Source organism: Harpia harpyja, chromosome 10, assembly GCF_026419915.1.
Source record: "Harpia harpyja isolate bHarHar1 chromosome 10, bHarHar1 primary haplotype, whole genome shotgun sequence".
NCBI classification, from domain to species: domain Eukaryota; kingdom Metazoa; phylum Chordata; class Aves; order Accipitriformes; family Accipitridae; genus Harpia; species Harpia harpyja.
In genome coordinates this window covers 3,992,200-4,016,789 of record NC_068949.1, presented here as the reverse complement: position 1 = coordinate 4,016,789, position 24,590 = coordinate 3,992,200, and the positions used below count along the sequence as shown (strand labels likewise).

The 24,590-nt window shown below is 37.8% G+C and overlaps 1 protein-coding gene across 3 annotated transcripts in view; it reads left to right on the top strand.

The window, feature by feature from the left end:
* The window catches only part of CTNNA3 (catenin alpha 3), a 568,565-nt gene that overhangs the window by 38,263 nt on the left and 505,712 nt on the right, over positions 1-24,590 (top strand). For all 3 annotated transcript variants that reach the window (XM_052799302.1, XM_052799303.1, XM_052799300.1), the window contains exon 5: positions 382-501. In XM_052799302.1, the coding sequence (XP_052655262.1) occupies positions 382-501 (120 nt within the window). The remainder of the gene's footprint in view (positions 1-381; positions 502-24,590) is intronic.

The window sequence follows — 24,590 nt, the reverse complement described above, 5'->3', positions numbered from 1 at the left end:
GATAGAATGAGGAGTTCATGGCCTGTATGATGTTGCATGTGCTTTTATTAGTTGAAAAAATTGAATTCATATTAATATATTCCATCCTGTAACATGGCATAGAAGAACAACTAACCTTTAGAGATTGTGTTGATTGCTAGTGTTTTGTCTTATGCAAGTCTGACCTATGAAGTTAGAGGATTTAATTTAATTAAACGGGGCATATGTACTATGCTTTGAATTCTGGGATTGATTTCAAAACAAAATTGTAGGAATGTCTAGAAAGTGGTGTACTCAAGAGGTGACACAACTCTATAACATGAGTATGGAGTAGAATAAAATCCTAATACAGCGAAAAATACAGCAACTGTGTGATTGATGGTATTTGTTTTATTATCACAGTTTCAAAGAACGTTCGAATCTTTAAGAAATGTATCCAGTAAGTCTGATCTACAGAAAACCTACCAGAAGTTGCAAAAAGATCTGGAAAATCTTGATTATTTGGCATACAAACGTCAGCAGGTAAGAACACGGAAGCTTGGTAGGAAGACATAGAATACTGGACATAAACATGATGAGTGGTAAAACTGATGTGTTTGATAGAGTTATTGTTCTATTAGTAGGGTTTTATACTTAATGTAATGTCATCAGGTAAGCCAGTAGAAGGGGTGACAGTTCTATTTAATGCATATGATGTTGGACTGCATGGGTTTTGATTTCTCAACAGAGAGAAAGACAGGTAAAGCAAGTAAGTGAGACTTAGCAGACTATTAAACTTTGCATTAACGCATAAGAAATTTTTGTTTAAATGAAAGGGCATAAAAGTACTGTTTGGATTTTTTGGCTTGAAAAATAAACTAAATCCACATAAGTTAATGGAATCAGATATTGACTGTGCATGCAAACCACTGGTTTTTTCTTCTTTAGAAATGAATTTGCAAGACTAGATTGCATAAAACTTTGAAGTGTATGTGGTCTTTGACTCATGCTTGCAAAATCAAGGTTAAATCGAATTGTTAACATGTATTTAATGTTGGACGTACTTTCAGTCACTTATGCATGGCTTCTGTGAAAATGTCAGTTCTCATAATAGGTCTTCACTTCTTTTTTTGTGTTCTTGGTTAAATAAGACTGCCTCTTTCAGAGCATACTGACAAAATGCTCTAACATTTCTACGTGGGTGTTTTGGTTTGTATTTTTCTGAATTCTGTCGCTTGGTGTCAGTGTTGTCAAACACTTCATTTGCTTGGGGGCAGATCACTTAACAGTTGTTTATATCGGGTAATTGATTAGATAGTTAAAAATTAGGAAAGGGTTCAGGGACAGATGGTATCTGAACACATGAATATTTGATTCTTGAGATAGGGAGGTCAGGGAGCAATTGGCTTGGGTGAGTTTCAGTGTGGTGGGAGCTGTTATTCTGGTAGCACTATAGCATAGTTCTTTGTGCCCTTTGACATGGGGCTGCCAGCAACCAAAAGACAATGTTTTAACTGGCAACTAATGTGGGTTTATGTTATCTGATCTCATAATTATGTCAAACGTAATAAATGTCACATATGCAAGGGCTTGGAGAGTACTTCTGAGCCAGGGAAGTGTAAATTCTATAATTACTTCTCAGGCTGTCATCACACTTTTATTGGGAGTAGCTTTCTCTAGCCTGAATTCTCAGTCTTGACTTTGCAAAATTCCTTGTTATTTCAAGTGATGTATGTCTGGTTCTCTAGCAGACTCTGAATATGCTTCAATAACATACTTCATTTCACCTTGAGCAGGGCATCTTTTCTCCTGTTTTCAGATCTTCATTACCATTCCCATTTCAATACTTTGCACTTTCAAGCCATTTGGAGAATCTCAACATCCTTGTTTAATATCAGGCATGCATATATCTCCCCATGCTGTTTCTGCTCTATATTTAACTGTGTTGGCAGAAGCTTTTGCATTTGGAGGTACTAAAGGTGTATTAGGTGTACAATCACTTCCTGCTTTTATTCACAGAACAGAAGATAGGCTGTTCTATCTTCTGGTCTGTGATTGAATCTTTCTAAAATGTTATACAATGCTATCAAGAAAATAAACTAGGCAAAGCCTGAAATTAAAAAAAAAAAAAAAAAAAAAGGCAAACCCCCAAAACCAGACCAAAAACAAATGAGGGAGACTAGAGATTTTTCTCTGTGTCTAAGTTAATTTGCATTGTGTACCTGATCAGTACTTGTATGGTTTTCTTGAGTAGTATTTTACCTGTTTTGATACTGAGATTTTTGTCTCAATAGAACTTGCTGGAGAATCTGCAGTGAGGGATTTGAAAACCTACCTTATCTATTTATTATAGAAGATGCTGTGAATTGTGACCTGCTTTGAAAAGGAAGTGATCTCTCTGTGAAAAGATTAAGATTTGGTTTGATTACTGTGCAAGAATCACAGACCTGGATTGGGACTGAAGCTGTTCTGAGTTTGTGACATTTGTATCTGAGTTGGTGGAGTGTGCGCATTTAATTGATAACGACTTATATGATTTCTTACTAGATTAAGGGTATATTCATAGCCCCACTGGCAAAATGTTGAGTCACTACCGTCTGTTTGGAGGCAAACAATTGTATACAATGTGAACATGAATGCATTCATGGTAAAGTAAGTGTTTTATGTGGTCAAAGTAATGAATATTGCTTTTGAATGAAATATGGTTATCTGCTTCTGTCCTTATTTTTTAGACATGAGACATAAAGTGCAATATAGCAATGTAATTCTTCAGTGGTGAAGTTTACAGGACAGATGGGAAATTAAAACTGTGGTTTTTAAAGGATGTTTAAAATGACCCACGTTGACTCTGATTTATAAATATAGACCAAACTTCTATGAGTGGTAGAAGTGTGCAAGAGGTAAACATGTTTGGGATGATGGTTTATATTAAGTTGTTTTTAACTGGCAATTTTCAGAATGGGGTAGAAGGTCTTGAGTTTTCAGATAGCCAGCAGATTGCCAATAGAAATGTGTCTTTAAAATGAGCAGTGAGGTCAAGAATTCAGTTCTGTCTGTCTTTATACAAAAACTCCAAAGTTGTTAGCATATGTTGGTCAAACTTCTCAGAGCTTTCAGATTCTAATTTTGCAGATAGGCTGAGTGTATGTATAAGGTGGTATGGAACTGGTCAGGGTGGCTAAATTCTTTGGTGATTACAGAGGAGGAAGATGGGGAGTCATTGGAGTTGGAGACTTTAATGTTGCAAAGCTGAACTGTGTGGATGACATCTAGTATTGTGGTCAAGAAGCCTGAACGATGCTCTTCGCCATTCTTTTGTGTCCCAAATGCATACGAAGTATTGAATCACATCTATATGCCAGGTCTAGTTACTGTTGCTGTACTGTTGCTGTCTGTGATGAAATCCCACCATATTCAAGCCTGCTCCCAAATACATTGTTGTGTGTCAGAGCTTTCCTTCTTACTGTTTAGTGAAACACACATCTCCATCTCTACAGACTTGCCATGCTTTTCCAAGAGAGATGGCTTATTAGCCAAGTTAGTTGAAAGTATGTTTAAGTCAGGTCAGATGAAGATACAGTAAAAACAAAATGTTTATACTCAACAGTGGAATGTAGGCCAACACTCTGCAAATGTTGATAAATGATGCAGGTGAAGAAATGCACAGGATCTGCTCACACTCAGGTTGTGGTTGCTACGTTGGCCAAGCTCGGTGCCGGTTACTGCAGACCCACCCACAGCCCTGGCATGGGCTTCATGTTCCTGTGCCTCCCATTCTGGCATTTGTGTAACCTTGCATATAGAGATGCTTCAGTGCGCTGAACTGACTTAAAATTACTTGCTTTTTGGTGATCTTATTATTTTGTTAATCAGTTGCTCACTTAGCACTCTCTCTTCTCCATCCAGATGGATGTCCCTTCATCCATCTAACTTGCAGTGACCTAATCTTTCTGCATGCTTCTAGGGTTGGGTTGCATCCACTAGAGAAATTCATTTGGGTTGAGAATATCAGTTTATAGCCAGTCTGCCATTTTGATGCCTTCCAGGAAATACCCGTCTCCAAGAAATGTAACTTTTCTTTCTTGTCCAGGAGATAGTCTGGCAATTCCTTTGAATTAAAACAAGCTTTTAATTTCCTTGATACTGACTGCCATCTCTGAAATTTGACTAAAAAAGAATAGCTCCGTGCCACAATGAGTAGTAAAACTATTCTCTTGCTCTGTGACTTACTGGAATGTTTCCAATAAGAGTTAAGTAAGCTTTACATTGAGCATTGTATTGTATCAACCTAAATCTTAACACATCTGCAATATGAGCATTTACAAGGGAAATGAGATAGGACAAAATGGTAGAGCACTTTGGGATAAGAGGGGACTCAGTGATCCATCCCAACAGTCTTCTTGGGATACTGTAGTAGGCACACGCTTCCTTATATGGGACCTTGTTCCTATTGAAGGGAAGTTGTCCATAGATTGTTCAGCTGGAACAGTACTGGTTTAAGGCCATTCATTATAATGACCTTACTGTAAGTTCATTTCAGGAGTGTTGGGCAATAGCTACAATAAAAATGGAATTATAATCAAATTCAGTGGTATTTAGCACCTGTCAAACTGAAAAATTATTGCTGCTGCTGTTCTCAGTGTTAACAGTGCCTTTAGGATGCCTGTAGCAGTGCTGGCTGTAATTCAAAGACACTTAGTTTTTGCCTAGAAGTCTCTGGTAATGTGATAATCTAACAGTTGACAACAGAACTTTAGTATGTGAACACACAAAAGCAGTATCTTATTGTAAAGGTATGCTAATTTAAGGCTTACTTATCTGATTTTGATTGTATGCCCTCAAGGTAATTGTGTGTTAAAGGACTGAATCTATGTGAAACCATTTTGGTTATTTCATTTTAAAATCTTTCTAAGATTGCTTCCTGATGATTATTTTATTTTGAAATGTCTGAAGAAGTTGCGTTAGAAACTGAAGAAGGGCTGTATCATGGGGCACAGAGTAATTTACTTTGCTCATGGGAAATAATGCTTCCAGGAGGTGGAGCAGAGCCCTTAACCTGTTTTACTTCAGAGCAGTCCATCATTACTAGTACTGCAGTTGTCTTCATGATCATACAGGTCAAATTTACATTTTAAAAGTCTTAATTTTGGAAAAAAGACTTGTTTCTACAGTCAAATGGCATTTCTCTTTGTTAAAATAAGTGCACTTTTATTCTCTACCTTTGATTGTTCACTTTGCTGTTGAAGATGGCATTGTGTTGAGCATGAGATTTGTTCACCAAAGTGCTCTACTCCAGAAACTGGAGCCAAGTTCTCAAAAGAGATTATCACCTATCAACTGGCAGGTTTATTGTGTGACAAACACTTTAAAAAGTATGCTGAAAATTGGAGGGAGTTCAGGGTAGAGGTGAATTATTTGTTGTCAAGAAAACAAGCATTATGATGGAAAACTTAAGGAGCTCAGTCATTGTAGCTTATCTGGAAAAGGTTATGGCTTGGAAATATCACAAATACAGGTACTTAACTAAATCTTTATTCCAGTACACAGAAGTATGACAAGATCCAATGGTTGGGAGTCAGAAAAGTTCAAACCAGAAAGCAAATGAATGTTTTTGACAATTAACTGCTGAGATGGCTTAGTTAAGAGGTGCAGTACATTAATCACTGCTTGTAGCCTTTATATCCATAATCCATGCCTTTCTAAAAGATGTGCAGTAACTGAGATGCAAATCAAAGGGCAGGAATTATTATGGAAATTTTTAAGACTTGTGCTATTCAATGAATTTGAATGAGAATTTGTAACTTTTTTTCCTAGACTTAATGACAGTACATCTGGTTGTGTATTTGAGGGTAAAGGCAGAATTAATGGCTTTTGAATTGCTGTCCTGGATTAATAAATGGGTGAGTTTGTTTACTCTTACATTTGCCACTCTGCCACTGTCTATTCTTCTCCAGGGTTGGATGTGTTGAGTTCTTGTTTAGGAATTTTCAAACAAGCCTAGCACTTCACTTTAGAGTAATTCTGAGGACATGTAGGCATTTGATTCCCCATGGGCTTTTCTGAAAATGCCTTCTTTCCTTTTCTCCTTTAATATTTAGTCACACAATAGAAATTATAAAATGAGAGTATAGGTTTTATTTCCAGTATTCTAGCTTATTATCTCCCCGTGACATAAGAACAACTATCTATCATGTTGTTGTGTAATTAAAATAATGGATTTATGCATTCATTTGAAACAAGCAAACAGGAAATCAGTCTCAGTAGCTAAGAGGGTGAAAAATTATGACAGGTCTGTTTTCAGCTACCTGACATCTTTGGTAGTTCCATGATTAGAGCTCTGTCATTTAGCCATTGCTTCTGTCTGTCCTGTGTGTCTATATGGTTTGCTTAATGGATGAAGAGGTTTTCCTTTCCTCTTAGCAACACTTCATTGGGCAGCTAAGTACAAGTCGTGAAAAATGTCATTTTGAAGGTAGTGGTACTATCTTTTGAAGTAATAGTAGCTTTTGATTGGTCGTCAGGTATAATCCATAGCAGTGTATGTTTTAATTATTTAGCCCTAATCAAAGATGTGGGAAAACAAAAGATAATTTTTCAGATAGAATCTGCTCTGCAAACAGGGGTGTCCTTGCTGAACCTTTTTACTACAGCTTAATTTGTACCCACCAATGGTTCAGAGTGTGACTGTTATAACTGCCTGCAACATCAGTAAGCATATTGTGGGTTAGGCAATGTGATGAATAAAGCAGGATCTTGTGTAGCAGAGTATAGAATCATAGAATCGTTTGGGTTGGAAAAGATGTTTAAGATCATGGAGTCCAACTGTAACCCAACACCACCATGCCCGCTAAACCATGTCCTGAAGTGCCTCGTCTGCATGTTTTTTGAACACCTTCAGGGATGGTGACACCACCATGTCCCTGGGCAGCCTGTTCCAATGCCTGACAACCCTTTCAGTAAAGAAATATTTTCTAATATCCAATCTAAACTTCCCCTGGTGCAACTTGAGGCCATTTCCTCTCATCCTATCACTAGTTACTTGATAGAAGAGACCAGTACCCATATAGTGGGTACCCAGTAGAATTTTAATGATGGAAAATGCTCAAATGAGAGACTACTGGAGAACCACTCCCGTACAAGCGAGTGTTTGGACTTAGTTCTCTTTGGTTTATATCAAGACAATACAGTGCAAATTTAGGATGATGCAGAGATTCAGAGTGGAAACAGTCAGTGCTCAAAAGAGAAGCAAAGTGATCTATAATTAATTTTATTAAGTCTGTGAGCCTTATTCCTTCAGCCTTTCCTAAGGCAAACCTATTGCTAACTTTAAAGTGGTATTGGATTTTCTTAAGCAGAGACTGTAAGGTCAGGCTCTCTATTTTAATGATTAGTATTTTTAAATAAAAAGGTATTTTCTGAGCTGCTGAAGATGCTGTGACATTAACTAGACTTAGGTGCATGTGTTGAGAATCTAGGATTAGAGAGTGGTTTGACAAAGTGACTACTTGCTCTTATTTCAATGATAACTTTTCTGGCCTAAATAATTTGAGTTCCTCACACTTGCAAGGAAGACAGAAATAAAGAGCATCTGATGTGGAGGAATAACTGTGGGTGGGACAGATACAGTGCTCTAAAGTAGGTTATATGATTTAGCTGAGAGTAAAGGTGAAATAATGAATCTGTGTATTAAAATGCACAAAGGAATAATTCTGTGCTACAGAGCCTAGACTCTGAAATGGCAGTCGTTAGCTGTGACATTTCTGGCACAGATAACTGCTGGAATTAGTTGGATTTTTTTTTTTATTAAAAACTTGTGTATATTTTTTTTAAGAGCAAGAGACGGACAGACTGACTGACTTCTATCCAAAAATAGTATTTGCTCCAAATTCAGATTAAAGTTCTTGTTCTGTTTGATTTGTGAGGCTTAAACCAACATGGTCTAGTGAGTTTGATAGTTGTAATTCTGGGTTATGTGTCTCTCTCTTGACAAAGGTTTTTCAAAGTGCTTCATTTTCTGGTTCACTACAAAATGGGAAAAATCTTGAAATCTCTGAGATGATTTCAGAATTACAAGTGGTCACCAGCACTTCTGATGAACAAATACAGGAGAAATCAATGTGTTGCTGTGTTAGCATTATGTCTAGTAATCTAAAATATGTTAATTACTTTAAATGGATGATTTTTAAAAAATTTGATTGAAACCAACTAAAGACAAGATTATTGGTACACTGGCCTGTTAGTTGTAAAATCCTGACAGCACTGAAGTCATCACTTTGGTAGAATTCAGCCAGCCACTGAGAGAAATTCCATTCTTTGACCTTAAAGTTATAAAAGGTATACTTTCATACCTCTAAATGCTGATATCAAACAAGTATCTTTTGCTGTGGACTTTGGAAATTGACACATTTAAACTGTTTCAGCATGCTCTAATATTTTCTAAGACCACAAAGAACTGCAAACCACTTCACTATCTTTTCTGAAAGTTGTCTGGGTTTGCTTTCTTCTGATAATAGTCATGGCAGTCCAAGTTCACCTGGAAGTTCCTGGGCAGTCATTGTGGGTCTGCATTCTGGGATACCGCATGGGGTGCCTAGGCAGTTTCTGTAGCTGAAGAGACCCCACCTTTCTTGGAGAAAGATGAGACAACGCAGTACAGTGGCTGCAGGCTCCTGCTTAGTTCAGAACACAGGGGTGATTGAAGTACTATTTCCTTACAGATACAAAATTGTGCTGATCTTGTTGCAGTGAGAGGCAGCTTGCTTCTCTGGGCATACAGTGCATCAGATGATTGACAGTGGTTTGCCTCTGGGCTGATTTGCTGGGCTCCTCTGAGCCCCTTGTGCGCATCCAGGATACACACAGAATGAGACGCAGAAGCTGTGTTTCTGTGTTGCTTGTCTTGTCCGCTTTATGATCCACAACTGAACTGTAATCAATGCAAATTTTGTCATCTCTACACAATCAGCTTCTTATTCTGTTATGGAGAGAATTCATGAATGAGTCATAATTTTTAAGAAAAAGCCCTGGATAAGTTTATGGTGACTAATAAAATAATCCCCGTGTTAGCCAAATGGCTTTGAGGTATACAAAGTTTTTGAGAATAATTGGAAATGGTAAGAGCGTGGTGGTTTGAGAAACATATCTGAACTGGGCATACTTCAAGTTTATATGACACATTTTTGGGTTAATGGAAGCTCCTCTGAATAGAAGATTACATTTCAGTAAACTTCTGTTTTGAGGAAATAATCAAGGATCGTAAATGATCCACTTTGCAGGGGACTTCTTCCGTACTGTCCTACCTGCTTCCAATTAATTAATGACAATTACCATATTAGGTCATCTGCCTTCCATTTTATTTTATTGACTTCGATACTTAGTTTCTGTATTCTGAACTGACTTTATTTATACTGGTTTAAATGTGAAGTAGTTTCAGGAAGTTAATAGTGTTATAAACTTAAACCAATATAGCTAAGGTCAGAATCTATTCTAATTGGACAGGAGCAATTTCAGTAAATTAAATGTTTTAAAACTAAATTGCTTGCCTCTTACTTTGAGGCCTGGCTTTGTCCACTACCAGCACACAATTCATGTGAATTGTATTCAGAATGAACATTAAGAAGACACGGCAGTATTACTGTTACTGTATAATTCACTTTGAGATAATGGAAAAACTTTTAAAAATTGTCTTTCTTTGGTGGCATGGGTAGACTTTTTCCACAGATATTTTCTATGTAGAGAGTACCAAGATAGTATGTGTGTGTGTTTTCTTTGGTTTTTTTTCGGCATATCTGTAGTTGTAATTTTATTTCCTTCCTGAATAGTTTTGTGTTCAGGAGAGACACAAAGCATTCTACCTTTTAGAAGAGTCCAAAGAATAGTAGAATCAAGAGGGGTCTGTAATAATTCCCCATGTTTTAACACTCCCAGCTAAAAGAAAAATTCTTTGAAGTGTTCCAGGAGATATCAAGCAATCTTTTTTTTTTTTCTTGTTTATTTTATTTAGTCTTCCTTTTTGAGATATGTTCCTCCTGAAATCCTTTGTGGTAATTTCCATTAATTATACTTAGACCTATTGCTGGGGGAGATTTTATCAGCAGTAAGCTTTGCATGGACTAATGTAAACTTAAACCAATACACAACTGTGAGCACCACACATCTCTCTCCTTTGCAAATCAGTATGAACTTCATGATTTATATCCTGTACTTTTGGAATAGATAATAACCTACTAGACAAGAGAATAAAATATTCTCTGTGTTCAGGAGTGATTAAACTTTTCCTGGCTTAGCAACCGGGAAAAAAAATGGACTTGATAGGTGAGTCTTAGTTGCTGTGTTTTTTTCTGTTGATCTTTTCCTTTTTCCAGATACACAGCTAAAATAAATTTATTGAAACCTGCAACAATTTTGTAATAGAAAGGCACTGATACGGATGTTAAAAGAAAAAAAAAAAACAAACCTCTATGTGGTCATAGAGGAAGAAATGTAGTACTTTGAATTGTTGTGAACTGCTCATGGATATAAGGGAACTGAGTAGTACCATCAGTGAATCCAAGACACACGGGAAGAGAGAGTAAACAAAGAATTGAAAGTACAAACAAAGAGAAGAGAAAGTACAGCCTCAAACTTGATCACAGTCCTTGTTTGTGGTTGTTTCTCCTTCTAATTATCCTGGCCAAGATACTTGATCTGATCTTAAACAGGATCAGATCATACTTGTTTCATGTACCTGTGAAGCTACATGAAAATTAATGGGATTGCTTGTTGGAGACATTTGGATATATATCCTTTCCTGTTTTGCAAAACTCCTGTTAGGATGGAGAACATTAGGGAGGGAAAAGAAGCAGCAGTAATATGGGAAGGGAAGATGGATGAGAGAGAATCGGAGGAATTCTCACTGCTTTTAAGTGCTGTTTTGGGGCAGCTCAAAGTGTGTCTGTGGATATGGAAGTTTGTATGGGTTTTCTGTGGTTGTCAATAAAGAGCCATTTGCATTAGAAAAGCCTAAAACATTAGAAAAGTCGGAAAGGTAAGTGTAAATGTCACCAGAGAACCTGTGAGCTTTCAAGCCTAGTGCTCAGTGGGGGGGGGAATATCCTCTTGGAAACTAAGGCTGTGCCTGATGCCCTTGTGCCTCAGAACCATGGAAGGCCTGTGGTTGTGAGCTAGGCAGGTCTTAAGACTTGCTTCTGTGGTGCATAGGAAGGTTGCGAATATTTTCTTCTCCCTCCTGTTTTCTTAAATGCCTTTTTCCACTTCTATAAAAGAATAAATTTTACAGTGTTTAGTATCTTTTAGTGTTTTTCCCTTTTTGCTAAACGGTGGCATTCTACCTGGAGAGCAAAATATATTCTTTTGGCTGTTCTTATTGGAGCAATAGAACTTCCAGTTATGACTTGAGTCCTGTATAACTTGTCTCAGAACCAGGCAAGGAAGGTCAAACCGTTCTATGTTCAAAAAGCCACAATTAAGCATAAATTAGGTTTCCTGTGGTTCAAACCACATCTCAGGAAGTTATCATTAATGTATCTTAGAATGGAGAGAGAAGTAGCTGAGGAGTATTTGAAGGAATCATAGAATAAGTTAGGTTGGAAAAGACCCTTAAGATCATTGAGTCCCACCATTAACCGAACACTACCAAGTCCACCACTAAACCATCTCCCTAAGTGCCATGTCAAGGAGTGTGTCTTGGGGAGCGTGTTCATCTTTTATGGCTCTGATTTTGCCTGATAAAAAATATTTTATCAATGGATATTTAAATGATATATATGAGAACCAACATGTAGTTTGTTTTAAGCAGTCAGCACGCTTTGGAAGGAATGTCTTCTTGTTCATATCAAGATATAGCTAAACTACCCCTGGGCAATCTTAAAAATTAAATTAAGCTGAAAATAACAGGGTCAATTATTTGATAATGGAAGGTTCTGTGATTGTGGCAATTTATTCTGTGTACAGAAACAAAACTTGTTTCTTCCAGTTCTGGTAAGTCTTATTTTAAAAGAAAAAAAGAACAAGAGAAAGTACTTAAAAATTAAAGACATTAAGTAGTGTTGAAGTATACATGATTAAATTAACAGAGAAACTACATGCAAAACTTTTGCAGGGAAGCTGAGTGTTTTGACAGGTGTGGTACGTTTATCACACCACTTGTATCTATCACTCAAGTAGTATTTTTCTTTTCTGCTTTTGTTTGCTTTCTTCATTGTATCTGCTCTGCTAGTTTTTAGAAAACAATAGTGTCGCATTCATTGATGGGATTGCAGTCTTCCTGACTTCCATTCTAGTCTGCCCCTCCTTGCCACCAATTGATACGCTGTAGTGTTTGTCAGATTCTGAATACTGGAAATGGATCATGAACTCATCAGAAATTACTTCTAGCAAATAAAAGTGCTAAGCTCTTCTCCATAGACCTAGTCCTACTATATTTATGGCAGACAATTTTGAACCTGGAGCTCTGCCAGTAGACAAGGTCCCTGCAGACAGAAGCTTTCTGCCTTCTCTCTGGAAACTGTATCATCTTTTATCATGTGTTTAGATAAGAACCTTGGGGGAAAGATCCTGACATACCATACGCATTGCATAATGCTAAAAGCATCCAGTGCTTAAAATAATCTAACTCTTCAAAAACTTTGTCATAATGCTCTGGACTGTGAATGTCAACAGGCTATGGGCCTGCCAATTATCTGGATTTTCCTGGGCTTGCCCTGGCCTTGGAGAATGTTTATTCACACAGTGCTCTTTTTTTTTTTTTTTTTTTTTTTTTTAAGGAAGAAAAGTCCTGGGTATCTTGATTTTGGGGTACTTCCTTCTGTTTCCCATTAAAAAGCAGGTGATGATTTTTTTTTTTCTTGAGGCACCCTTTTTTTCCCCACCCCATGTATATCCCCCTCCACATTCTCCCTTAAATCTTTGTTACCAAGTGATTGCTGTATAAGGAAGAAGGAGAATATTAAAACAAAAATTATGTAAAGGAGAATATAACTAGGCCACTACACATGGACAACTCTGCTAACAAGGTGCTGAACTTAGTTGCAGAGATCATAGATGGACATGAAGAGCAGCAGGATGTGTTACAGAATGTGGTTTCCTCAGGGACAGTATACACTGACTCCAAGCAAAGCACCAGTACTTTACCTTGCTTTGAATAGATTTTTTTTCAGTTCTGTCCTTAAATGTGCAGTTATAGCCCCTGGTATCTCTACTATTAGTTGACTAGGTTTTCAGAGCTGAGCTTAGGCGTAAGTCACCGTAAGCAATTGCTGAGATTGGCTGAATGAAGGGTTGTAGTTTTTGAATCCTCTCTGCCTATGCTTCAGGTTGTATTAGGCGTAAGAGCAGAGCTGCTCTTGCATTTCCTGTGAGGCTGGGTTATTTCCATGTACCAGACTCAGCTTTTATTGAATCCCGCAAGACCCTGTGGAACTCTGTAGCATGCAGTTGTGTTTTGGCCTTTCACCTTCCTTCTCTTCTGTTCTTGCACAGCTTACCAAAAAGGGCTGGCACTGTACTTTTTTCTGCATCCTGATGCTGGGCTACTGCGCAGATCTGAGTGGATCTATTTAATGTGGGGAAGTTCAGTGATGCTAAAGGTGTACTATACACTCTGTAGTATTTTATGTAGCTGGGTATGAGGGAGAGGGGTGAGGTAGCACGTGTGCTTTATAACTTTCTGAGAGCAGATGGAAGGGGGGTCCTTCAGTGTTTTTTGAGACACAGAACTTGTCTACCTGCCTCTGGCCTCCCTGTCCATGTACTGTTCTTAGGCCTTGGACAACACATCCAACACAGCTCTGTGAAATCTGAAAGGGGCAAGTGATAACTCTCTTTTGAGAATGGATTGAATATGCTTTGGGGAAACTTTTGCTCACAGCACCCCAATAACTGATTACTTCCAGTGCCTTCATCCATCCACGACTGCCTGAAATGCTATGGCTCCCTGCCAGCTTTATTTTCTTTGGACCCACTGTGCTGAAGACCTGGTCTTGGCTCTCCAATGAGGAGGACAAAATAGGCTTACCAAAATTATTTGTCTGCACTGCTGAGATCACTTAGGACTAATGATTTTCACCTGAAATGGGCCTGTTAGGGGTTTTTTGTGTGTGACAGTTCTAAAGAGAAATGCAGAAGTCTGGCAGGAGAAAACTGCTTGTAGGCTACAGAACACAAAATTTACTTATATAAACCAGCAGTGATCTCCTGTGCTAGGTAGCTGGTTGATAATTTTCTGTTAAATTCTAATTAGTTGTCACCCCCAAATAAAGTAGTATTTCTAGTTTTCAAACTTGTTCCTTTTTCATGTCTTTTACTCCGTGTAGCAATGGTGGGAGTAAAATCCAAAATGCTACTTCTTGGCTCTTACCAGTCAAGGGAGGTGAAGATAAATACATGAACAGACTTAATAGAAAACTGCCTGAGAGCAGGAGATCATCAGCAGCAAAGCACTGAAACAATGAACTTCATCAGTTACAAAAGACAACTTAAAAATCTTTTAAAATCTGGCAGGTCAGTTTATAGCTTCAAAGTGATTTCCTGTTACTGGCACACTCTATATGTACTTGCAGTGAAAATGGAGCACAAGGATGACATAAGAAAGAACACTAGTTGTTTTCTATATGGTTTGTATATCATATGTGAAGATTGTTACCATGACTTTTCCTCTGATTTTCATCACTTAAAAAATAATTTCCAGATTCTATCTGTGAACATAGCTTTGATGAATGCAACTTAGAGCTCAAGCAGAGACAGACTGCTGGTGATATCTTTTTTTTTTTTTTTTTTTTCTTTTTGCTTCCATTTGCCAGTCTGTTGCTGGGCAAGCTGCTTAGCCTTGCCAGTAATGTGTCAAAGCAAATCTGATTTTTGTTGCTGTTGAACTACCCATAACATACAGGTCCAGGTGAGGGAGAGGAAAATACACAAAAGAAAAAAGATACCAACCAGCATGTGTCTTCCTGCTGCCACTGTGAGAACCAGCTATTACACGTTACTCTCTCCTCTCAGTAAATCACCACAGTGAAGGCTGTAAGAAAATGAAATACATCAAGGTTCCATCTTATTTCTTGTATGAATGTGGTCGTGCTAAAATGAATGTTCTCACTGCTGAATGAGAAAAACAATCACAAGCCTAGATGTCTCTGAAGATAAAATAGAAATAAATTACATTGTGGAATGTACACCTGAAAAATCTGCTGTCTTCTGAGAATTAATACATGAACGTATAAACTCCCTGGTGATCCAATAACCCCTAAATAAGCCAACACTTTTTCCACTAATGAACTGAAAACACATTTTTCTTGTATATATGTATTATTAGTTATGGAGTTGGCCAGGTATTTCATGTTGGAGTAATCCGATAAGAGAAAAATGTTCCATCCTTAAATTAAGAGGTTCTTTTTCTTGCGGAATTGCATTTCAGGGGCATCAGATTGACTAAATTCAAGCTATTAAGACATGGATACTTTATGTCTTAAACTGTGGCATTCAGCTGAATTCAGTACAGCTAAAGATGTAATATGAGGAGGGGGAAAAAAGGAGTAGACTGTATTCAGAACATGCAGAAAGTCAGAAATGGGAGGGCAGTGAAACATTTACTAAAACTTGCATTAAGCAAGTTAGATTTATATAAAATATTAGGCTTTTCTTACTGATATCAACTAGTCTAAAGAAAGTAGTGGGCCCTGATAGCTTCTTAAATTTGTGAGAACATTCTGTTTATAGTAGTATTCCTGGGAAAGTATTCATGACATATACTGTTCTTTAGACTCAAATCTATCTCATTCCAGCAGATGGCAAAGATCTGGTCCTTTGGAGTCCATGCAGATAGGTTGTCTTAAGGCAAGTTGCAGAATACTAGCTATACCAAAAATTGTGCTCCTTAAAGTAGGCAGTATGTTTGTTCAGTGCTCTAAATGTAGCTAAGTGCATTTGTTTCTGATGAACTGCATTATACCTTTATTTTGCATACAGGTGTCATTCATGACTGCGTGTTGGTACATTAATATTAAGACTACTGTTTTGCTTTAATGCAGATGGAGTGTATTTAATATTTTCTCATTGTCATCTTCCTTTCCAGAAGTGCTCCAAATACTCTGCAAGACTATATACGAGACTTCTGTAAATTAACAAGTAAGGGAGTCAAAATATATATGAATCCCATAAATTTGTGTTGAGGAATGAGTGTTGCTTCAAGAAGAGGTGAATGCAAAATAAAAACAGGGAGTTTCTTCATTTGTTTCTTTGCATCATAAGAGCATACAGTAATTAACACCCTGAGTAGGGCAACAATCCACATTACAATTAGACAAGAGAGAGGAAAGCAGCAGTCTTAAGTAGAAGACTAGACCAGCTAAAGAGAAAAAAAAAATGTAGAAGCTTATTGCAGATAAGAACATAATATATTTTGGTTGAAGATTTTACTGTCATTGTCATATTCTCCGCAGCTAACTCAGTTTAGGCCAGTGCATTTACAGCATGAATTACAGACAGAACTTGTAATATACAAACTTGAAACTTCTTCTTCAAATAAACGTTATAAGAGTACTGAGATCCAAGTGTTTTGCAGCGTTTAGGATATAGTTGCTTGTTCACGACAATGCACTCCAACTATTTAATGACATTTATATAGCCTCTGGTTTGTAACCCTAATATATGCACATGGGTAAAAAGAGGTAATAGCCTACTGGTGTAGCAAACCAGAGGTGTTTGTGCTCTGGAAACACTTCCAGCTTGCTCTCTGGTTCCAGCTATTTGTTCTATGGTTTACCAACTTCAGCTTCACCCCTTAACAGGCATCTGACAGCCATTTGCACCACACGCTCCACAAGTGGGTGTTTGTTTTTCCTGTGCTGGCGTGTGGTAGTGTCATTCTGACAGAAAAGTTGGGGAGTGCTTGTCCTGGAATGCTTCAGTAATAGGATCAGTGCATTTGTGGTTTGTATTTTTTATGGGACAAAGTAATTATTTTTGTACAGGCATCTGACGTTTTCAGAATATGAGTATTCCACAGCAGATCATTGTGATAAAGTAATATGCATGCTTGTTATGGTTTCTTGTATACGGATGTTATTGGATCCTTGTTTAGGAGAATATTGAGAAAAAACCCTTTCTTTTTGTATGCAACTTGCGTGTTGTATTTAGTTTTAAGATTTCGGTTTGGTTTTCTCTCTATGTTCCTGTTGAGTTAAAATGGTTAAAAACGTTCTCGGGTTTGCTTGCCCACTCTGTGAGCTGTGGAAGTATGTGTCCATGTAGTTTTACTTCATAGCTACTTGCAGTGAAACTTAAAATTATTGAATGAAGTGTTCTGATTGCCCTTGATATAATTTAGAAGGTACTCTTGGGTTTTTCCAAATTAATATTGCTATTTAAATGTGTGTGGTTTGTAACTGGGGGCAAATGTTTGATTTGTGTGGGTGAGTGATTTGGAAGAAAGATTTCATCCTTGTATGTTTTTAGACTGCGTTGTTCATGCAGTGGAGATGACAAAACAAGTAGGATTTTGTTTCATAAGTGAAAGATTAATCTTTTACTAGAGTCATCTAACTTGTAAGAAAGTGATTGTGTCTTCATTTTTGTGAGAACTATAAGAAACTTGAAAGTTGTGGTGGTGCTGCCTCTTGATACTAGATTTGGTTGTCAGATGTTAAACCGTTTGTAACTTTTATTTTTCCATAATTACCTCAAAGTTTGTTGAGACTGAAGTATGCCTGTGTCCTGGAACTGAATGACTGAATATTTTCAGAAGTAATTTGCATGTTCAGGTGTGGTATATTTGATTTTGTTACTCTGTGATTTGTGCATATGCCTTTCTTTCTGTATTTGGCAATCATATGAAATGTGTATAGGGGGTTTTTATGAACATGGAGAAGATTGCAGCTATGCCTGCTGGGGACAACCTAACTCTGTTATGTTTTTATACGTTGCAGAGTTATGTGCAAGCCCTGGGAGGCTTAAGGAAGCAGTAAGTTTATTGACTGATGGCCCTTGTTACCCTACCAATTAACCCAGCAGGATGTCTACAAGCAGCTTAGATTCCAGCGGGAGAGCCAGTGCTCAGAGATTAAACTAGAGGGTTGGGGGGGGGCGGATTTTTTTTTTTTTTTTTTTTTTGCAAGACTCGTTTGTCAATATTCTGTTTATTCCTGGTAAAGGTATATATAGTCGTTTGGTTTTTTTTTTTTAAATGTTTCTGCTCTGTCTAGACAGTAAATAAAAAATAACCTTTTTTTTTTTTTTATGTGCCAGGGTAACAAGCATGTGCTTTCTCACAAAAGTCAGTAATCTCTTTTTAATCATCTTTCAGGGGCTGAGGTAGCAGAGTTGATGCTCAAGGGGTTGCTGTTTGAGTAAATTTTTGCTGTTTCTGCTATCTAGATTGTCTCACATGGAAGCATCTTCTCATTTGCAAGGAAATCATAAATTTCATTCCAGGTAGATCTTCCCTCAGCATAGCTAATCTCTCTGACAAGAAATAAGCTCATGCGTTAGATGGAATCATAGTGGGATAATGGCTCTATAAAGCTGTGACATATAGAGAGTTGAATTTTTATTGGTAACATCTTTTGCACAAAGAAGTTGAGTCATGTTGCTCCAGGAAATTCAGAATTTTGAGAACTTGGGTTAGTTTTCTTAGAATAAAAGACTGCAATATGCAGGACAATGAAAAGGCCAGTGACACATAGTTTGCTTCATGAAATGCTCTGAATTTCATGAAAGAAAAGTATGGTGGTCTGAATTTGACTGCAGAATCTCCATTATCATTGAGGACAGGCCATTCCAAATTTTTCTTTCGCTCTCGTATTAAGAGCATTAAAAAAACCACAACCAAAAAAAGTTTTCTAAACATAACCATGCAAGCAAAGTTCTCCATCTGGGTACAGTTTATACCAAGAAGGAGAGTTTATTTGGTGATATAAATGATACCTTTTTCTGGACAGAATTTTGTTAGTATGAATATATTGATAAAGCCTTTGTGTTGTAATAGTCTTTGTGTCAAATTGCTTTGGGAGTTATTACAAATATGGAAAAAGTCTAAAGAAAAAATATATTCAAATCTCTTTGTGTGTGTTTGTTTTTTTTAAACATAAACTAAAAGGTACGTCAAGAGAACATTATTTTGGTATTCCACTGCAGAATTAGATAAACTATATCAATAATGTCAGACTATGACCTACTCTGACAGTTGTCTTTATCTAAAATTTTGTTAAAACCTCCATTGACAGATTCCACAACATCCCTTGCTGTCCTTATGTTTCATTGAAAGTTCCTTTTCCTAATGTCTAATCTGAATCCCCCTTAGTACATTTAAGATTGTTGCATCTTGTACTTTCTACTACGGACATAAGAATCAGATTATTCCTTTTTCATTGCTGTGGTCTTGTCTATATTATCTTGCCTTCTCTCGGGCTTCTCTGCTTTAAAACAACTATCCACAAATCATTCTGTCTTTCCTCCTAGGCCATGCTGTTGATACCTTCTGTTATATCCTGGGGCTGAAATAGTTCTACCCCTTTATTAAAGGATGCTGTTGATAAGTAGAACGGCAGGATTTCTTCTGGCATCTTCTATTTACACATATGTGATTTGACTTTTCTTGTAAGCACAGTCATCTTTATTTCCCTTGAACAATTTCATGTAAAGTGTTGCCTAATTGGTTGTTTGTAATCATACATTGTATCCCTGACTGTTCCTGCCTACATGTGATGACTTGTACTCATCCTTACTGAACTGTATCCTGTCTGAGAGCATCACACCTATTTATAAACGTTACTTTGAGTTCAAATCCTGCCCTCCAGTGCACTAACGGTTCCTTGTCCTCCCCCCCCCCCCCCCGCCCAAGAAATCACTTTCAGTTTTCTTAACCAAGTTATGTTGCATAGTGAGGCACCCAAAACAGACCCCTGCAGGAAATCATTTATTTCATTCTTCTGTAGTGGCAGTGAATCATTGGTAATGGCTCTTAAGGAATCTCCATTGATTCCAGAGTAATTTAATCTATTTTTTTTTTCCCCATTTATTTATGAGAAAGTGTTACGAGACTGTAAAAAATCTAGTCATATTATGAGACATTTGCTACTAATCCTATGACTACCAGAAGAGAGGGAGAAGGAAATTAGACTGATTTAGCAAGACTTGCTCTGGACAAACCCGTGGTGGCTATTACTCATTCCTGTGTTTATTTCTAGATAACTAAATACTCTACTTCATTATTTGTTCTAATATCTTCCCCCAGGAATTTAAATGTAACTGACTGGTCTAATTCCTTGGTTTCTCTGTTTGAAAAAGGACTAGTCAAGTTTGCTCCCTTTCAGTCTTCCATTGTCATGCAGATCTCCACACTCTCTCACAGGGGAACATTGCTAGCAAGGAGCATTGAACAGCTTTGTTATCAATCGGTGAGTTCTCTGTTGTCATAGGATGACATTCAGCCCAACTGCCTTAACGGAACACACTGCTGTTCATTTTGCAGGTTTTCATCATGTTTTCCCCAAGAGTAATGAGTGCCATCATTAAACTAAAGTGACTTTCAGAACTTCACATGGTTTCTCCAAATTGGTTAAAATAAAATGTAAAAGAGTTTTCCTCTCACCACTGGCTTCACATTCCTTGTCAAACACTAATGCATTTCAAGATCTTGCTAAACATTTTCTATGCTACTATATTCATTTCCCACTGGCTAGTTCAAAGCCTACGTTGTAAGTCCTGCTCTTTGGATGCTTCTACCAGCTGTACACTGAAAAATTTCCCTTATGTTATGTTCTTGGTATGGTTTGCTGTACAGATCTTCCTCTCCCCTGCCAGTTCACTCTTGCAGAACTCCGGTTTGCAGCAGCTTGCTTGCAGGTCTTGCTGGGACATGAGACTGCTGGGTTTTAATGTCCTCATTCACACACCTGTCAAGATTCCTATATTATATAAGCCTTGTGTAAAAGCTTATGAAATGTTACGATCTGTGAAGTGTTACATTCAGGAACTTTGACACAAAGTTTTTTATCAAAAATATTATAAAACATAACACTTGCATATTTGTGCATGAGAAGCAATATTTATATGTGGACTAGGTCTAAGTGCTGACTTTTTATCTGTGGAAATAATAAAAATTTGGCTTGAAATCGGAAATACTTAAGGGATGTTATTTTCAAAGACTGTGCCAAGTTCTTTGTCCCTGTCTTACAGATGTACAGCTCAGTACATTTTTACTGGTTGAAATCATCACCTAGTGAAGTGATACATGATTCTTAGCCATAATTGAAGGAGAAAATACATTCCCTAATTTTCTGGGAAGTAACATATCTGAATGTTCTACAGAAAAAGCAAGAATTATAGAAGATGCTTCATTTGTTGAACACTATCAAAGGTGATGTATGTGCTATTTTGATTTGACCTTATTATCTTTTTTTAAGTAAACCAGTCTGGAGCAGTAGGGAGTGGTGGTGAGAATAAGATTTTCCTTACTGAAAAGTGAAGAAAAAGAGAGAGAAGAGGGAGATATGTATATAGATGTCTTGTAAACATTTTCAAATTCGCTTTCTCATAGCTTTCTTGTGTGACCTGGAGCAAGCCTCTTGGTACCAGACCTACTGGAGGACATCACTAAATGCCTCCATCCTCCAGGAGCTGAAAATCTGTAGGTGTATAAGGACTTGCCTGTAAATTTCTGTGGATATTTGAAGTTCCTTTTCTCAGACTATGATAGATTTATGTCAGACTAGGTAAATGCTGTCAGCATAGGATAAGACAGGAGGTTGGCCCCTATACTAGGCGGTCTGGCATGGGATCTTCATATTAAGAATTTGCTCTCACTTGTCTCACCTGAGTGAAGCGGTTCAGCGAAGTTCAGTCTGAGCACAACTGACACACCTTTACAGGGTCAGAGGCAGCATAAAACATACAGTCTGAGCCACTGTTTTTGTGTTTGTGGTGTTTTTTGTGGTGGTGGTTTTTTGTGTTTTTTTTTTTTTTATGTGAGAAAAACCTGTTGTTCAGATGCTGAAATAATGCAAGTTAGAAGTGGAATAACAGTTTGGAATGTAGAGCCCTGATTAGGAAAGACTGTCTAATGAATGATATGTCATGGTGGAATGACAGTAACAGTAGTTGGTAAAAGAGTATCTGAAGGGAATGTTATATTGTATTGATCCAAGCCTGACAGACATATACTAGTTCCTCACAGAAAAATAAATTCTCTTATAAAATGTTTCTCTACTTGGCACTTCATAAAAGTCAGGTTATATGAAATTCAAAGCTTTGCAAGATGACTGAGCTGTGAGTGGAAAAACGGTTTGAGAACATAATGCTTGGGAACGATGGACAAATCCTGCAGGAACACTGTTCCTGAAGTGCTTGCTCCAGGAACCCTTAGCACACAAGAGTAAAAGCAGACTCTGCCAGGAGCAGTTGTGTCTTCTTGCTGTGTATTTCTAAGGCTGAGCTTGTGTTGCAGTTACTATGCCCATACAGCTTGCCCATACTTCAGTGCTTTAGTAGATTATTCACATAGGAAATAGAAAACTTGGATTTAGTGCAGTCCTTGAACCTGAGAGAGTTAATGCAGGATGTAGATTTTTTTTTTTTCATGTGGATACCCTTAACTGCCTGGCCACAGGTTAGGAGGTGGAGATCTCTGTGTCTCCTATGAGACTCAAGTTCTGTAACCAGTTAGGATTATGTAATGGGTGAGCTTCATAGCTCACCCCTGGCCAACAACTTTGTTTTGAAGGAAGAACTCATAATAAGAACCCCTATTCATGAGGTTTCTGTCACTTCAATAGTAGGTACCTATACAGGCTTTGGATTCCAGCTGCTTGAGGATACTGGTAAGCTGGAACAATGCTACACAGGGCTGAAACAAAACCCTAAAGATAAAAATCAATGCTGCATACACTAATGAATTACTTGTTAGTCTTGTCTTGAATCCAAGACAATATTCTTTGTAGTTTGTGACATTATCAAGTTGGGCTCTTAGTCCTTCTTTTTGTATTGTCTCCCCAACACACCCACCCACCCCTTCCTCAGTACATATTCTGCATAAAGTGCATTCTCTATTTTGCATTTGCATAATGTTAGCCATGTGCAGTTTCCCTCTAAAACTAACTCTAATCATACGGCAGTTAAATTTCTTATCCAGTCACTTTGCATCAATTTTTGTTCAATCTCCTCCTCCAAGGCTTTTTGTCATGTCATCCACACCTCATTTCTATTTGTTCATTCTGAAGGTACTTATTAATTTTGCTCACAGAAGGATGTTTATCGCATTAGATTCAAACAAACATAGCAATCCCACCCACACATACACTGTTTCCCTTTATTCTCATCTGTCCATGCACAATAGATACAGTAGTGTTGGGTGTGTATGTTTATGTAGGGTCTGAAGGGTTACTGTTTAAGAGTTGGAGCGTGTGTATGTGTAGTCTGACAGGTCACAGTGATTTTGTGCATAGAGGAAGGAGGGCAAAGGATGGGTCATGACAGAGGTTGCTGCCCCAGCCTAGTTTTGACCTTCCTGATCTGAATTCATCCTTCCTGTTGTCCCAATCCAATGTCAGGGAAGGTTTCGATATGATCCCAAGAGCGAGATTAAGATGCAAAGTAGGCCAAATGCCATATACCCAAAAGAGCTTTTATTATCAAAAGTAGAAAATAGTAGTGATAGGATAGAATGGAAGAAAAGACAGAAATCAAGCAAACAGTCAGGATAGAGTTGCAAGAATAGTCACCACCATGGATCCAGCGGTGTCCTGTTGGTCCTCAGTCTTCAATTCTTCGGTGGTGGGTGCACACCATGGCTTGTCTCCACGTTCTTTTTAATAGGGCATAGTGCGATGCATGTGCATACGTACTGTTCATGCACTGTTCACTTGCCGCAGGTTTCATCTATCACATGACCTTCGCATGATCAACACCAGAAACCACTACCTTATCTCAAAGACTGCAGTTTCCATGAGTCTTCGCATTTCTGCATGCTTTGCCGGCTCGGGCCTGTCTCCTCCCCTGGATGCATCAGTGGCCTGATAGTCATCCTTTTGGACAGAGGAGTGCCCTGCTTAAACAAGCCATCTCTGGGATAAGTGGCTCGAGATAAACAGTTCACAGTTCAGTCTCTCACAGCAAACAATCTTTGAGACAAATAGCTTGAGATAACAATTTAGTCTCTCACACCTGTCCCTCTAGAACTCCAGATCCTTCCTTGTCCCAACCCAGCCGAAATGCATCTGATTGTTATATATAGGCCTGGCATCACTGACTCTTTCTCATCAAGGACTTGGGAGAGCACAGTTAGACCTTGCCCTTGCTTGATGGGGCTCACCAGGCTCTAATATTTTCCTTTGTTACCTAGCTTTTGTTAAAACATGAGTCTGTATTGCAAGATCTTCGTGGTTTAAGAGTGCTACAGCTGGTTCCTTTTCAGTATAGACCTTATTACTCAGTTGGTCTGCCTTCATGTCATTTAGCAAAATTGTGGCTTTATAGGTGGTCATTACAGAACAAAACTTTATTTGTAGGTAAGATTTTGATACTTGTAGCAGTGCTTTTATAACTAATGATAATAAATTCTGCTGGCAATGGAACAGTGAACGCATTCCTATATCCAATTTAAATCTGGGTTTATTTCCTTGAGAAAGAAAGATATTATTTTC